We start from the raw sequence: 14,375 nt of genomic DNA on the forward strand, positions 1-14,375 counted from the left end.
TTTGTGTAAAATCCTTAAAAATGCAAGCTCATCTATAGTGACAGCAAATTAGCGATTGCCTGGGCCTGGGATTGGAGGTGGAGGGAGGGAGCAAGATCACAAAGGGGCACGAGGAAATATCTGGGGCTGATGGATTTGTACTTATCTTAATTGTGGTGACTGGGATGTCAAAAGTCATCAGATTGCACACTACAATATGAACAATTTGTACAGTTTATTATAGATCAACCATACCTCAATAAGGCGGTTAAAAAAAAAAAAAAACCCACAGTCCTTGCCCTGTTGGGAATTGAGGGGAAGGGGGATAAAACCGTAAGCAAAGTATTTAATTGGGAGTGGGGGAGGAGGCATCCCTGCTGGAAGGAGCAGGGAAAGAGTGACCAGGGCTGAGGGGAGTAGTTAGGACCAGCCTCTGGCTCGGAGGGCTTTTAACCCAGGCACTGGCAGGAGGTGCGCTTAGAGAACTGCCCTGGAGGGGGTCTTTGCCTTCCCTCGCTCTTCTTCCCGTTTCCTGTCCTTCCCGCACTCATCTGTCGGTATCTCTGGCTTGGAAGGTCTCCCCTGCCCCCTGTCTCCCACCAAGAACACACAGTGGTCAGCGGCGGGGGGCCCCAGAGCAGAACCCCCAGGCCTCTCTCTGTCCTCACCTCGTGGCCTCTCACAGGAAGGAGCCTTCGACCTTCTGAAGAAGCTGAACAGCTGCCAGATGTCCGTGCAGCTCCTCCAGGTGGGGGTGCTGCTTTGCCCCTCAGGGAGAGACCTTGTGGGGGAGGGAGAGACCCTGGTGGGGGGTGGGGAGCACAGGGGAGAGTGAAGAGCTGGAGGGGTGGACGCCTGAGGGCAGGGACTGAGAGAGCCGCTGAGGCACTGAGTCGGTGGGGGTGGGGGCAGGGCACAGGGGGCCCTCTGGGTCTCAGAGAAAGGCTGGTTTGCGTTCCTTGAACAGCCCCATTCCCAGGGCCTCAGGCCTGTGGGGTCCAAGAAGCCTGTGATCCAGAAAGAGGGGAAGACGCTGCCCTGTTTTTAGGTCCTCCCTGTATTGCCCATGTAGCCCCCAAACTTTGCCAGAAAGCTCTTGGCCCTCAGAAATGAGCGCAGACCCAAGCTCTAGCAGCTGGAGCTGTGGCTGAGTTACATCCCGGGCGGGCGCGCAAAGACACTTAGGGTCTGGGGGAGGGGGCGGGGAAGGGGAAGGGGGAGGGGTCCTAACCGGCAGCTGAAGCCTCCCTCCTCAGCTTTTACCAAAGCACAGTTAGCAGTGAATGTAGGGAGCTGAGCCTTTATCACTGGACCCCTTGTGGGGGTCGGGGCAGGGCATGACTGAGCCAGGCCGGGCCTGCGGTTTGGGGCAGCCCCTCCTCTGTGCCCATCCCCAGACCAGCCCCTCACTCTCTCGCTTTGCAGACAACCAGGATTGGAGTTGCAGTGAACGGGGTCCGCAAGCACTGCTCGGACAAGGAGGCTGTGTCCCTGGCCAAGGTCCTAATCAAAAACTGGAAGCGGCTGCTGGGTGAGAGTGGGCAAGGGCGACTGGGGCCCGTGTTTGTCTCCCCCTGTATTCTCAGCGTCCAGGACGGTGCTTGGCTCATAGCAGCCGCTCAGGGTATATTTGTTCAGTGACTTCATCAATGACAAATGAGCTCCGGATCAAGATCAGGAAGCTAGCTAGTGGGTAGAGCCAGTGTGTTTGTGTGAACAAGCGTGAGCATTTGTAGGTGTTTTGTGTGTGTCTGCATGCTTGTGTGTTTGTATATGGTGCATATATGTACACCCATATGAATATGTGCCTAGATGTGTGTGCAAATATATTTATATCCCTGTGTGTGAAGGTGTATTTGCACACAGATGTGCATATTGTATTTGCGTCTGTGTGTAAATGTATATTTGCATGTGTTAGGGAGCTGTGCATATGAATATTTGTGTGTGTGTGTGTGTGTGTGTTTTGGGGGGGGGCTGTGCCCTTGTCCCAGTCCTGCCCTTTGCTCCTTCTTCCCCAAAATTATGTTGTGTCCTGCTGAGACAGGACTGAATTGAGGGAGAATATCACCTTTTTATTCTCAGACTCCCCCAGACCACCCAAAGGAGAAAAAGGAGAGGAAAGAGAAAAGGCAAAGAAGAATGAAAAAGCACATGACTGTTCAGAATGGAAGTCAGAGGCAGGCCTTTCTCCACCAGGGAAAAAACGAGAGGAAGAGCCCAAAGACAGGTATTTTTTTTCGAGGGGGAGAGGGGTGTGGAGAGAAAAGGGCTGACATGTGTCGCATCCTTTGCCAGCTCTATTTCTATTATTCCATGTAATGCTCACAAGCCCGTGAGGTGGTGATTGTCATTATCCCCTGTGTGTCCCCTCAGTGGTCTTCTTTGGCTCAACAAGCTAGTTCGACTCCCAAGCCCCAGGTGGGCCTCACTTGGCACAGGCTTCCCCTAGAAAGATGCAGGGGCGGGAAATACGCAGCCTACCAGCAGGGCAACCTCAGATGTTTCTCATCAGCAAGAGTTCCTGAACAAGATGTGCCGTGGTCCACGGCTCGCTCCTCACCTGCCTGGATGACAGCCCAGGTGAGAGGAAATGAGACCATAGTTGTGGGACGGGGTGTAGGGGGGAACCCTGTGTCCCATGGACAAAACGTCCCAAATCCTGGCGAGGGCAGTGTCCATTTACCAGATCCACTGTACTCCAGGCAGCCTGTAAAGCTGTGGTTTTCCGCAGATGATCATTTATAGTCCATTCCGTGTCTTTCCTGTCTAGACGTAATTTGCCACCCAGTGGTCATTTCCGCTACAAACAGTGCTGCCTTTGTCAGGTGTCCTGGGGAAATGGGGCTAGGAAGAGTTCATAGAGAAGGAAGAGTGTTTTGTTACCCCTTCGCCCAACATTCCCATTGAGTGATGAGGAAGCTGAGGTTGGGGAAGCAGGGACGTCATCACACAGCTGTTACGTGACCACGTAGGAGTCAAATAATTATGTCAGATTCCCAGACCTCTGCCCAGAGGAACAGGGCAATTATTTGTCTCAATTCTGGGCCTGTTCCCCTGGCCCATCTCTGTGGGGTGTTCCCCAAAGTTGGGGGATTTTCAGGTAGGGCCCAATATCTTATCCACCATGGCAGATAAAGTCTTCGTGGATGTATGAATAATGGAATAAGTCCTACCTATTTTCTATGTGACTGAACAAATCACTGAAGTTCTTGGGGTCTCTGCTTGTTCATCTAATAGATGGTGCTAAATAACATTGAAAACTCGTACTATGTCGGTGATATATCAACATTTATAATGTACATACTTTTTTGACCCATTATATGCACTGCAAGGAATTATCTTAAAGAATTAATCAGATAAAAGCACAAAGATTATATGTTCTCTGTGTAATATTTTTCTGCTGGCCTTTCTGAAACTTTTTTGACCACTGCACTCTTTTTTTAATGAATGTTTATGATAATCCTATAAAATTAGTGTTTTAGGGAAAATACTTTAGGAAATGATGCTGAAAAAGGAATGATGCTGTAAAAGGAATAGTGCTTTACAGAGACAGAGCTTCGGCCTGCATTCCCATTTTTTGGTTGTCAGAATAACTGTGGGGGCAAAGATGCTAAATATTCTGCAGTGTATAGAATATTCTTCTCACACATTAAAGAATTGTTTATTTCCAAAATGCTCTCAGGGACCCCATTGCGAAGCACTAGAGGGCAGAAGAATATTTTACACCATGAGAAAATGTTCTCTTAATATTAAGAGAAGTTGGGTACAGTGTAGTATGAACAGTATGATCCCATTTTAATAAAATCGATGAATTATATATATATACACAGGATAAAAGACTAGACAAATACATACCAGAAAGTTAATAGTGATTAATTCTGGGTGGTAGGATTGATAGAGGTATTTTTTTTCTTTTGTGTGCTGATTTCTGTCTTCCTAGTTTTTTTTCCAATGAATATGTACAAATTTTGGAATAAGAGAAAATGATGAGTCAATTTTAAAAAGGAAAAAGAAAGTTATTTCGGTGGGATTGAAATTAAGAGGATATTCCTATTCTATACAATGCAATAAAATTTTAAAAGTCTGTATTGTTGGGCTTTAAAAAAAAAGATCCTGTATTACTTTTGAAATCAGGAGAAATAATACTTTTAAAAAATAAACAAATAAAAAGGATATAAATCTGTTGTGGAAATAATGGAACATATAGAAGAATAGAAAAAATATCACCCACACTCCCACCACCCAAAGACAATCATTCTTAATATTTCAATATATGGTTTTTCTTTCTATTCTCTCATTGATTTATTTTCGACAATTAGCACCAGTTTTATAGTGTGCTTTTTAAAATGTCAACTTTATAAGTGCCAGGTACTTACAATACTTGTCAAATGGTTCTGTAACATTTTTCTGTGTTCTATGCCTTTCATTTTGCCCATTTTGGAATTGTATCCTTCATGGGGAAATCCTAACCGGCATTTAGCTCTTCACGTGTGCTCATGTGTATATTTTGTTCCCCCAAGGGGGTTAGGGGGTTGGCTGATGGGGTCCCCCGACCCTCTCTGCAGTACCTAGCATGGAGTGCCTATTTACTAGATGGACCCACTGGCCCAAGGCAGCCCCCCTGTGGGCTAATTCATGTTCTGGGTGATCTGGACACACCTGGAGCACTGGTTTGGTCTAAGCATCTTAGCGAAAGCAAGACCAGGATGGGGGAGAGGTCTTGTGAGATGCAATTGAAAGAACAAAGGCTGAGCTTTTGGGGGAAGAGGCCAAATGGGATAGGGGACTAATCTGTAGAGTAAGGCGTGTAGACTTCCGGATACAGATGAAAGCCCAAACATGGGCTTCCTTTTGCTCTATCCCCTGAATAGTCAGCAAAGGAGTTCTTTCAAAAGCCTAAAGGACAACAGATATGGGCGAAGAGATGACAACACCACCAAAATTTAGAAGGCAGAAAGCTGGGTTGTGAGCTGAATTGGAAGACTAACTCAGCCCTTAGTCTGAGCCTCAGTATTGTGGCCTGAAAAAAATAGACACCAACGATATCAGAAAATAGACATCTCAGTGCTTTCTTCTTGAAAGTGTAATATTTTATCTATAATACATTATTTTAATTTTTTTATTGTTTTGACTTAGCTATTTTGTATTATATTTATTTTATTATACAGGCAATGACTTGTTCCTTGTAGAAAGTTTTGAAAATACAAATAGGAAAGTGAAAAATCACCCATTATCTAGAAACAAGCACTCTTAATAATATCCAACCAGACTTTTTTCATTGTGTCGCTACCCATAAAATTTTTTTTAATAAAAATATAACTATACTTTATGAACTATCTTGCAACCTTTCTACCTAAATATAGTTATGTATTTCAGCAGTAAATCTTCTTTAGTGCATAAAGTTTAGAAAATCAAACACAAGAACGTAGAAATAACCACTGTTAACATTTTTGTGTATACCTTTCTAGTCTTTTGAGAACATATATGTATATACACACATACACACTCACCTTTATACTTTCTTGATAAAATTGGAAACACTATGCTTACTATTTTGTAACAAGCATTTTACATTTATGAACATCTTCGAGGTCTTCCTGGGACGTTGAAATATCAATGCCAGCTTACTTTTCATAGCCCATAGACCTGTGATAATGAAACTGTCACTATCACTAAACAGAGAGGGGAGGGTCTCACCCCACCCTCCCAGGAGAAGTGAGTTTGGCAGGGATTCCATTTCAGCTTAATTGGTGAACTTATTTACTTACAAGTGTTTATTATGCAAACACTATAGCTAAATTAATGAAATTTGAAATAAGACTGAAAAATATTTGTCCACAGTTGTGCTGCCTCTGACAAATACAACAGCTTTTATTTCTTTTCCTCCTCCTTCCCAGTCCTAGTCCATTTACATCAAAAAGTATGAGAACTATTTTGACTCCTGTTCACTTATGTTCAAGTTGTATCCTTTTTTTCTTGTTCATCACTATAGACTATTTTTCTTTTTTGTGAAAAATAACATATTTACGAAAAGCAATAAATTTCAAAGCACATCGCAACATTAGTTGTAAAACAGTTTTCAGAGTTTGGTAGGGATTACAATTCCACATTTTTAGGTTTTTACTACTAACTACTCCCAGACACTGGGGATTAAAAGAATATATCAATATGATGAGTCAGCAGTCCTACTCATTTGTTATACCCTACCTGCTCTGTACAAAACCACTTTCATCACCATCTTTCTCCAACTCTTTAGGGGTATTTGGGCTATGCCCATTCTAACTTTTTCATGTTGGAAGGGGCTGTTGATAATATGGGATAGGGAGATGGAACAAGTTGATGTTCTGGAGAGGCTGGGTCCTCTGCATTTCAGGACATGTCGGGTCTAGGGATCCATCTGGAGGTTGTGGGGTTCAGGAAAGTTACCCTAGTACATGGAACCTTTTTAGAATCTTGTATAATGCCCGACGTGTTCTTTAGAATTGGCAGGAATGGTTAAGCTATGATAGGTAGCATGTCTAACTGAAGTGTGTCTAAGAGTGACCTCCAGAGTAGCCACTCGACTCTATTTGAACTCTCTCAACCACTGACACCTTATTTGTTACACTTCTTTCCCCCATTTTGGTCAGGATGGCATTGTTGATCTCATGATGCCAGGGTCAGATTCATCCCTGGGAGTCATCTCCAGCGCCACCAGGAAGACTTTCACTCTTGGATGTCATGTCCCACATGGGGGGGAGGCAGTGGTTTCACTTGGAGAGTTGGGCTTAGAGAGAGAGAGGCTACATTTGAGCAACAAAAGAGGTCCTCTGGAAATAACTCTTAGGCATACCTATAGGTAGGCTAAGCTTCTCCACTACATACATAAGCTTCACAAAAGCAAACCTCAAGATCAAGGGCTTGGCCTATTGATTTGGTTGTCTCTCATGTTTGACACAGTATCTGGAGTTTCCCGGGTGGTAAAGTTTAATAGTTCCATATTTTTCTCCTAACCCTCAAGGGACTTTGCCAATACTGGGATGTATCTAGGCATTACATTAAGCTATACAGGATTAAAGGCCTTCATTCTTATTCTGGGCTCCCTGTGTTTAGATTGTTTAAATGATCTATTCAGACAGGTTGAGTTAGATTAAGTGCATGCGCTTCAGAAAATTTAGTTCTGGAAAAATAGAATTTTTCTTCCTTTGATCTCAAAGAGTAGGTGAGGTTCTAAAATACAGACAATGTCTTTCTTACCCTGTATTCTGAATTACCTTAATCCCGACCTGATTGGTTTCATTCTTAACTCTTAATACCAGGTTATACATATATAAAACAGCCCCTCAAAATCCAGAGAGAACAATTACCGCTTCGGACTAAATGTGATTGTAAGCTATGACAGCTTCCAATCTAGGCCCCAGTTTTCTTATAAGTATTTTCTAAATGAGATCATACAATATTTGCTCTTTTCTTTCTGGCTTATTTTGCCTCACCAAACATCCCACGGGCTCATTCACAATGTTGCGTGCCTCACAACTTCGTTACTTTTCGCAGCAGCACAATATTCTATCATATGTATACACCATCGTTCACCGATCTATTTCTCAGTCAGTGCATCCTCAGCCACCTCCACCTACTGGGCCTCATGTACAACATCCAAAGTCAACTCTATCAGCACTCTCGGTTTCAGATAATTTCATTGTTCCAAAGAGAAAGATAACCAGTAAACATACCCTCACCAAATAGAAAATCCAAGCCTTCCCCTTAACTCTTGTCCCTCCCCACATTATATACCCCTGGTATTTATTGCTGTGTTACTGTTGATGTTTTCCTGTTAAACATAGCCCATATCATGTGATAGCATATTTCCCCCTTACCCTAAAATTATACATTCTTTGTACAAGATTCGTACCTTTGCAGTCGTTCGTGCAAGAGCTTTTTATATTTGTAGTGTTAATTGGTGGGACACATTAGTCTATACAACACCTTTCAATAATATCCACCTTCAATATGGTAATTTATTTATAGACCTACTAGTGAACCGCCTTCACTTCTATCTACTCCCTTACAATTAAGTTCAACCACATTTACTAACTGTTCACCCAATCTCTTGCTTCCATGTATCTCTAGATCCCTTGTATTCTTTATTATAAGCCTCTGATTTTACCTTTACCATGGTCATAAAAGTGGAATCATACTGTATTTATCCTTTTGTGTCTGACTAATTTCACTCAGCATTATATCCTCAAGGCTCATCCATCTTGTCATGTGCTTCAGGATGTCATTTTGTCTTACTGTTGCATAATCCATTGTATGTTTATACCACATTTTGTTAATCCATTAGTCTGTTAACAGGTATTTGAATTGTGTCCATCTTTTGACAATTGTAAATAATGCTACTATGAACATCTGTGTGCAAATGTCTATTGGTGTCACTGCTTTCACCTTTTTTGGGTAAAAACCAAGTAGTTGTATTGCCAGGTCATAGGGCAACTCGATATTTAGTTTGTTGAGGAACCGCCAGACTGTCTTCCATAGTGGCTGTACCATTATACATTCCCAACAACAGTACATAAGAGTCCCAATTTCTCCACATCCTCTCCAACATTTGTAGTTTCCTGTTTGTTTAATAGCAGCCATTCTTATAAGTGTGAGGTGGTATCTCATTGTAGTCTGGATCTGCATTTCCCTTATGGCTAATAAGAATGGGCATCTCTTCATGTGCTTTTTAGCCATCTGTGTTTGCTCTTCAGAAAAATGCCTATTCATATCTTTAGCCCATTTTATAACTGGGTTTCTGTTCTTTTGTTGTTGAGTTATATGATTTCTTAATGTATACAGGATATCAAACCTTTATCCCATGTGTGATTTCCAGATATTTTCTCCCATTGAGTTAACTGCCTCTTTACCTTTTTGACATAGCCTTTGAGGCAAAAAAGCATTTGATTTTGAGGAGTCCCAATTTATCTAATTTTTCTTTTGTTGCTTGTGCTTTGCGTGTAAAGTTTAGGATGCTACCTCCTGTTACTAGGTCTTGAAGATATTTCCCTACATTTTCTTCTAAGAGCTTTATGGTACTGGTTCTTATATTTAGGTGTTTGATCTACTTTGAGTTAATTTTTGTATAGGGTTTAAAGTAAGGGTCCTTTCATTCTTTTGGCTATTGATATCCAGTTCTCCCATGCCTATTTATTGAAGACTATCTTGTCCCAGTTCAATGGATTTCAGGGCCTTGTTGAAGATCAGTTAACCATAGATTTGGTGGTCTATTTCTGCGCTCTCAATTTGATTCCATTGGTCAGTACTTCTGTTTTTGTGCCAGTACCATGCTGTTTTGACCACTGTGGCTTTATAATAAGTTTTAAAATCAGGAAGTGTTAATCCTCCCACTTTGTTCTTCTGTTTTAGGATTTTTTTTAGCTATTCGGGTTCTTTTTCCCTTCCAGATGAATTTGGAAACTAGGTTTTCCTAGTCTTCAAAGTAGGTTGTGGAATTTCGATTGGCACTGTGTTGAATCTGTAGATGAATTTGGGTAGAACTGACATCTTAACCTTCTTATCCTTGAGCAGGGAATGTCTTTCCACCTATTTAGATCTTCTTTGATTTCTTTTAGCAATGTTATATAGTTTTCTGTGTACAAGTCCTTTATGTCCCTAGTTAAGTTCATTCCTAGATACTTGATTCTTTTATTTTTGCTATTTTTGAGTGGAATTTTTCCTTAATTGACTCTTCAGCTAGGTCATTGCTTGTGTATAGAAACATTACTGATTTTTGCACATTAATTTTATATCCTGCCATCTTGCCGAATTTGTTTATTAGCTCAAGTAACTTTGCTGTAGATTTCTCAAGATCCTCCAAGTATAGTATCATGTCATCTGCAAATAATGAAAGTTTTACTTTTTCCTTTCCAATTTGAATGCCTTTTATTTCTTTTTTCCTACCTGATTGCTCTTGCTAGAACTTCTAGTACAATGTTGAATAATAGTGGTGACAGAGGACATCCTTATCTCATTCCTAATCTTAGGGGGAAAGCTTTCAGCCTCTCACCATTGAATATGATGCTGGCTTTGGGTTTTTCATATATGTCCTTTATCATAAGGAAGTTACCTTTGATTCCTACCTTTTGAAGTGTTTTTATAAGGAAAGTATGCTGAATTTTGTCAAATGCTTTTTCAGCATCAATCAAGATGATCATATGATTTTTCCCTTTCTATTTGTTAATGTGCTGTATTATATTAATTGATTTTCCTGTGTTGAGCCATCCTTGCATTCCTGGTATAAACCCCATTTGGTCATGGCGTATAATTCTTTTAATGTGATGTTAGGCTTTGCTGTGCTAGTATTTTGTTGAGAATTTTTACATCTGTGCTCATTGGGGAAATTGGACTGTGGTTTTCATTTCTTATACCAGGTTTGGGTATTAAAGTGTGTTAGCTTCATAAAAGGAGTTACGTAATGTTCTTTTTTCCACATTTTTTTGGAAAAGTTTGAGCAGGATTGGTGTTGGTTCTTTTTGGAATGTTTGATAAAATTTCCTTGTGAAGCCCTCTGGTCCTGGGCTTTTCTTTGTAGGGAGATTTTTGATGACTGAATTTCTTTACTTGTGATTGTTTTGTTGAAATCTCCTATTTTTTCTTGAGTCAGTGTAGCTTGTTTGGGTGTGTTTCCAAGGATTTGTCCATTTCATCTAAGTTGTGTCATTTGTTAGTGTATAGTTGTTCACAGTATCTGCTTATGATTTATTTCCTCAGGGTCTGTGGTAATGACCCACCTCTTATTTCTGATTTTATTTGCATCCTCTCTCTTTTTTTCTTTGTCAGCTGTGCTGGTGGCCCATCGGTTTTATTGATTTTCTCAAAGAACCAACTTTTGGTTTTATTGATTCTTTCTATTGTTTTATTCTCCCATTCATTTAACTCTGCTTTAATCTTTATTATTTCTCTTCTATTTGCTTTGGGGTTAGTTTGCTGTTCTTTCTCAAGTTCCTTCAGGTGTGCAGCTAAGTCCTCAATTTTTGCTCTTTCTTCTTTGATACAGACATTTAGGGCAATAAATTTCCCTCTCAACACAGCCTTTGCTGCATCCCATTAGTTCTGATACATTGTATTCTCATTTTCATTTATCTCCAGATAGCTACCAATTTCTCCAGCAATTCCTTCTTTGACCCACTCATTGTTTTAAAGTATGTTATTTAATCTCCACATATTTGTGAAAGTTCTTGTTCTTTGGTGATTATTGATTTCCAGATTCATTCCATTGTGATCAGAGAAAGTGCTTTGAATAATTTCAGTGTTTTAACATTCACAAAGACCTGTTTTGTGCTCCAGCATATGATCTATCTTGGATAATGTTCCGTGAGCACTAGAGAAGAATGTATATCCTTGTGTTTTGGGGTATAATCACCTGAATATGTTAGGTCTAATTCATTTATCAGATTGTTTAAGTTCTCTATTTCCTTGTTGATCTTCTGTCTGGTTGTTCTATCTATAGAGGAGAGTGGTGTATTGAAGTCTCCTACTATTATTGTTGAAATGTCTATCGCTTCCTTCAGGTTTTTTATTTTGTGCATGGTCCAGGAATCAAACCCGGGTCTCCCACATGAAAGGCGGGCATTCTAACCACTAAACTACCCATGCACCTGCTTCCTTCAGTTTTGCCAATGCCTGTCTCGTATTTTGGAGTCCCTTGATTGGGAGTATAGACATTTATGATTGTTTCTTCTTGGTTAATTGTCCCCCTTACTAATATATAGTGTCCTTCTTTGTCTCTTATAATGTCTTTACATTTAAAGTCTATTTTGTCGATATTAGTATAGCTACTCCTGCTTTCTTTTGATTGTAGCTTGCATGAAACATCTTTATCCATTCTTTCACTTTCAATCTATTTGTATCCTGTGTCTAAGATGAGTCTCTTGTAAGCAACATATAGCTGGATTATATTTCTTAATCCATTCTGCCAATCTGTATCTTTTAATTGGTAGGTTTAGTCTGTTAACATTCAAAGTTATTATTATTGTAAAGGCATTTCTTGAACCCACCATCTTATCCTTTAGTTTGTCAGATCTACATATATTCTTACCCTTTTTCTCTTTTTATCCTTGAAGTTACCCTCAATGGTACTCTTCAATTCTGTGCCTTCCTCCAGACTTCCCTATCCTGTCGTCTTTTTTTTTTTTTCAGCTGTCAGAACTCCCTTTAGTATTTCTTGTAAGGCCAGTTTTTTGTTGACAGATTCTCTCAACATTTGTTTGTCTGAAAATTTTAATCTCTTCCTCAGTTTTGAAGAACAGTTTGGCTGGGTACAAAATTCTTGGCTGCAAGTCTTTCCTTTTCAGGATCTTAAATATATCATCTCACTGCCTTCTCGCCTCCATAGTGCTAGTTGAGTAGTGTGAACTCAGTTTTTTTTTTTTTATTAATTAAAGAAAAAAAAGAAATTAACACAACATTTAGAAATCATTCCATTCTACATATGCAATCAGTAATTCTTAACATCATCACATAGATGCATGATCATCATTTCTTAGTACATTTGCATCGATTTAGGAAAAGAACTAGCAAAACAACAGAAAAAGATATAGAATGTTAATATAGAGAAAAAAATAAAAATAATAATAATAGTAAAAAAAAAAAAAGAAAAGGAAAAAGAAAAAAAAAGACAAACAAACAAACAGACAGACAAAAAAAAAAAAACCTATGTGAACTCAGTTTTATGTGGGTTCCCTGTATGTGGTAGATTGTTTTTCTCTTGCCACTTTAGAATTTTCTGCTTCCCTTCAACATTTGGCAGACTGATTAGTATCTGTCTTGGGGTAGGCTATTTGGATTTATTCTATTTGGAGTTCATTGGGCTTCTTTGATTTGCATATGTATGTCTTGTATAGGGTTGGGAAGTTTTCCCCATTAGATCCTTAACTAATCTTCCTAGCCCTTTACTATTCTCCTTCTGGGACACAGATGATTCTTATATTTGTGCACTTTGTTTTGTCCATCATTTCCCTGAGATCCAATTCAAAATTTTGGTCTCTTTTTGTCATTTGCTCTTTTGTGTGTTCAAAATCAGTTGTCCTGTCCTCTAGTTTGCTTAATCTTTTTTCTGTCTCTTCAAATCTGCCGGTGTATGTCTCCAATATATTTTTTATTTGATCTACATCATCTTTAATCTCTGGGATATCTGCTGTTTTTCTATTTGTTCTTACACATTCCTCTTTATGCTCTTCTAGTGTGTTCTTGATCTCCTTTATGTCATTAGCCATCCCAGTGATTTTATTTAGTAGAGTTATATGAATATCTTTGATTAGTGGTGCCAAAGTCTGTGCTTCCTCCGATGCTTTAATTTGGCCATTAGGCTGGGCTATATTTGTCTGCATCTTCATTTGGTGAGCTTATGTGATTATCTTGATATCTTGATAGGGTTACTTTGGAAGTTGATTTCCTTTAAGCCTTGTATATGTGGGATGGATATGGAGCAGGATGCAGGGCATGGGGTGGGGCTCAACAGTGTGGTGACGGGTTGTGCTGCAGGTATATGCACGGGCCAGAGATAACTACACTGGTGCCTGTGAGCATGGGGTGAGGGGGCCATGGGGGTGGTGTGCAGCTCAGGCAGGCCTTGGAGTGCAGAAGCAGGGTGCGGCATGGGGGACACATGGCAGTAGGGAGCAGCGGGAGATGGATGGGGGGCTGAGCAGATGTTCTGGGGCTGGTACATGGACAGAATGTAGGTGGGCATGTGGGTCATGGTATCGTGGTGTGGGGTACAGGGCACAGAAGTCAGGGCACAGGGAGGGCAGAGCACGGGTTTGTCCTTGCACAGGGGTGAGGGTCTAGGGGGTCCAGGATGCAGATGCGCAAGTATGCAGGGGTGGTTCCCAGGTCATGTAGGTTGCGGGACGTTGGTCAGGGGTGGATGATGTCGGGTGCAGGGCCCTGGTGCGGCTGCCCAGGTGTGTGGGAAGGTGGGGCAAGGGTGCACGTGTGTGCAGGGCAGGGGCTATGTGGCACAGTTGCACGTGTGAGCATCTGACAGGTGTGGAAGAAGGGCACTTGCACCGGGGGTGGGGAAAGTGTGTGCATATGCGGAGTATGGGGGTGAGGTGCAGGGGTCAAGAGGTCAGTACACTGATACATGGGTGCCCGGTGGGGAAGATGTGGCTGTATTCCTGTGTGGGTCACCTGGGGTGGGGAGATGGGGTAGGGGGAAACTCTGGCATGCGCAGAACTCAGGGTAGCAGGGCGGAATTGCTTCTGCGTGGGCTGGGGTTGGGTGTGGCCCAGATACTCAGGTCAGTGCTTGCCCAGAGCTGGGAGATCCTGGCGGGATGGGCGCATGCCTGTGCATGGTTCTGGGGGCCTGACGCTGATGCACGGGAGCCCAGAGCTCAGGGGGCAGGCGGGGTGGGGTAGCATGACTGTAT

The 14,375-nt window shown here is 41.4% G+C and overlaps 1 protein-coding gene across 4 annotated transcripts in view; it reads left to right on the forward strand.

The window, feature by feature from the left end:
• Positions 1 to 14,375, forward strand: part of TCEA3 (transcription elongation factor A3) — a 44,106-nt gene that overhangs the window by 3,557 nt on the left and 26,174 nt on the right. For 3 of the 4 annotated variants that reach the window (XM_077150848.1, XM_077150849.1, XM_077150850.1), the window contains exons 2-4: positions 665 to 727; positions 1,405 to 1,510; positions 2,062 to 2,206. In XM_077150848.1, the coding sequence (XP_077006963.1) occupies positions 665 to 727; positions 1,405 to 1,510; positions 2,062 to 2,206 (314 nt within the window). The remainder of the gene's footprint in view (positions 1 to 664; positions 728 to 1,404; positions 1,511 to 2,061; positions 2,207 to 14,375) is intronic. The other variant, XM_077150851.1, reaches the window with a different exon arrangement.

The sequence above is a fragment of the Tamandua tetradactyla genome, chromosome 2, assembly GCF_023851605.1.
Source record: "Tamandua tetradactyla isolate mTamTet1 chromosome 2, mTamTet1.pri, whole genome shotgun sequence".
NCBI classification, from domain to species: Eukaryota; Metazoa; Chordata; class Mammalia; order Pilosa; family Myrmecophagidae; genus Tamandua; species Tamandua tetradactyla.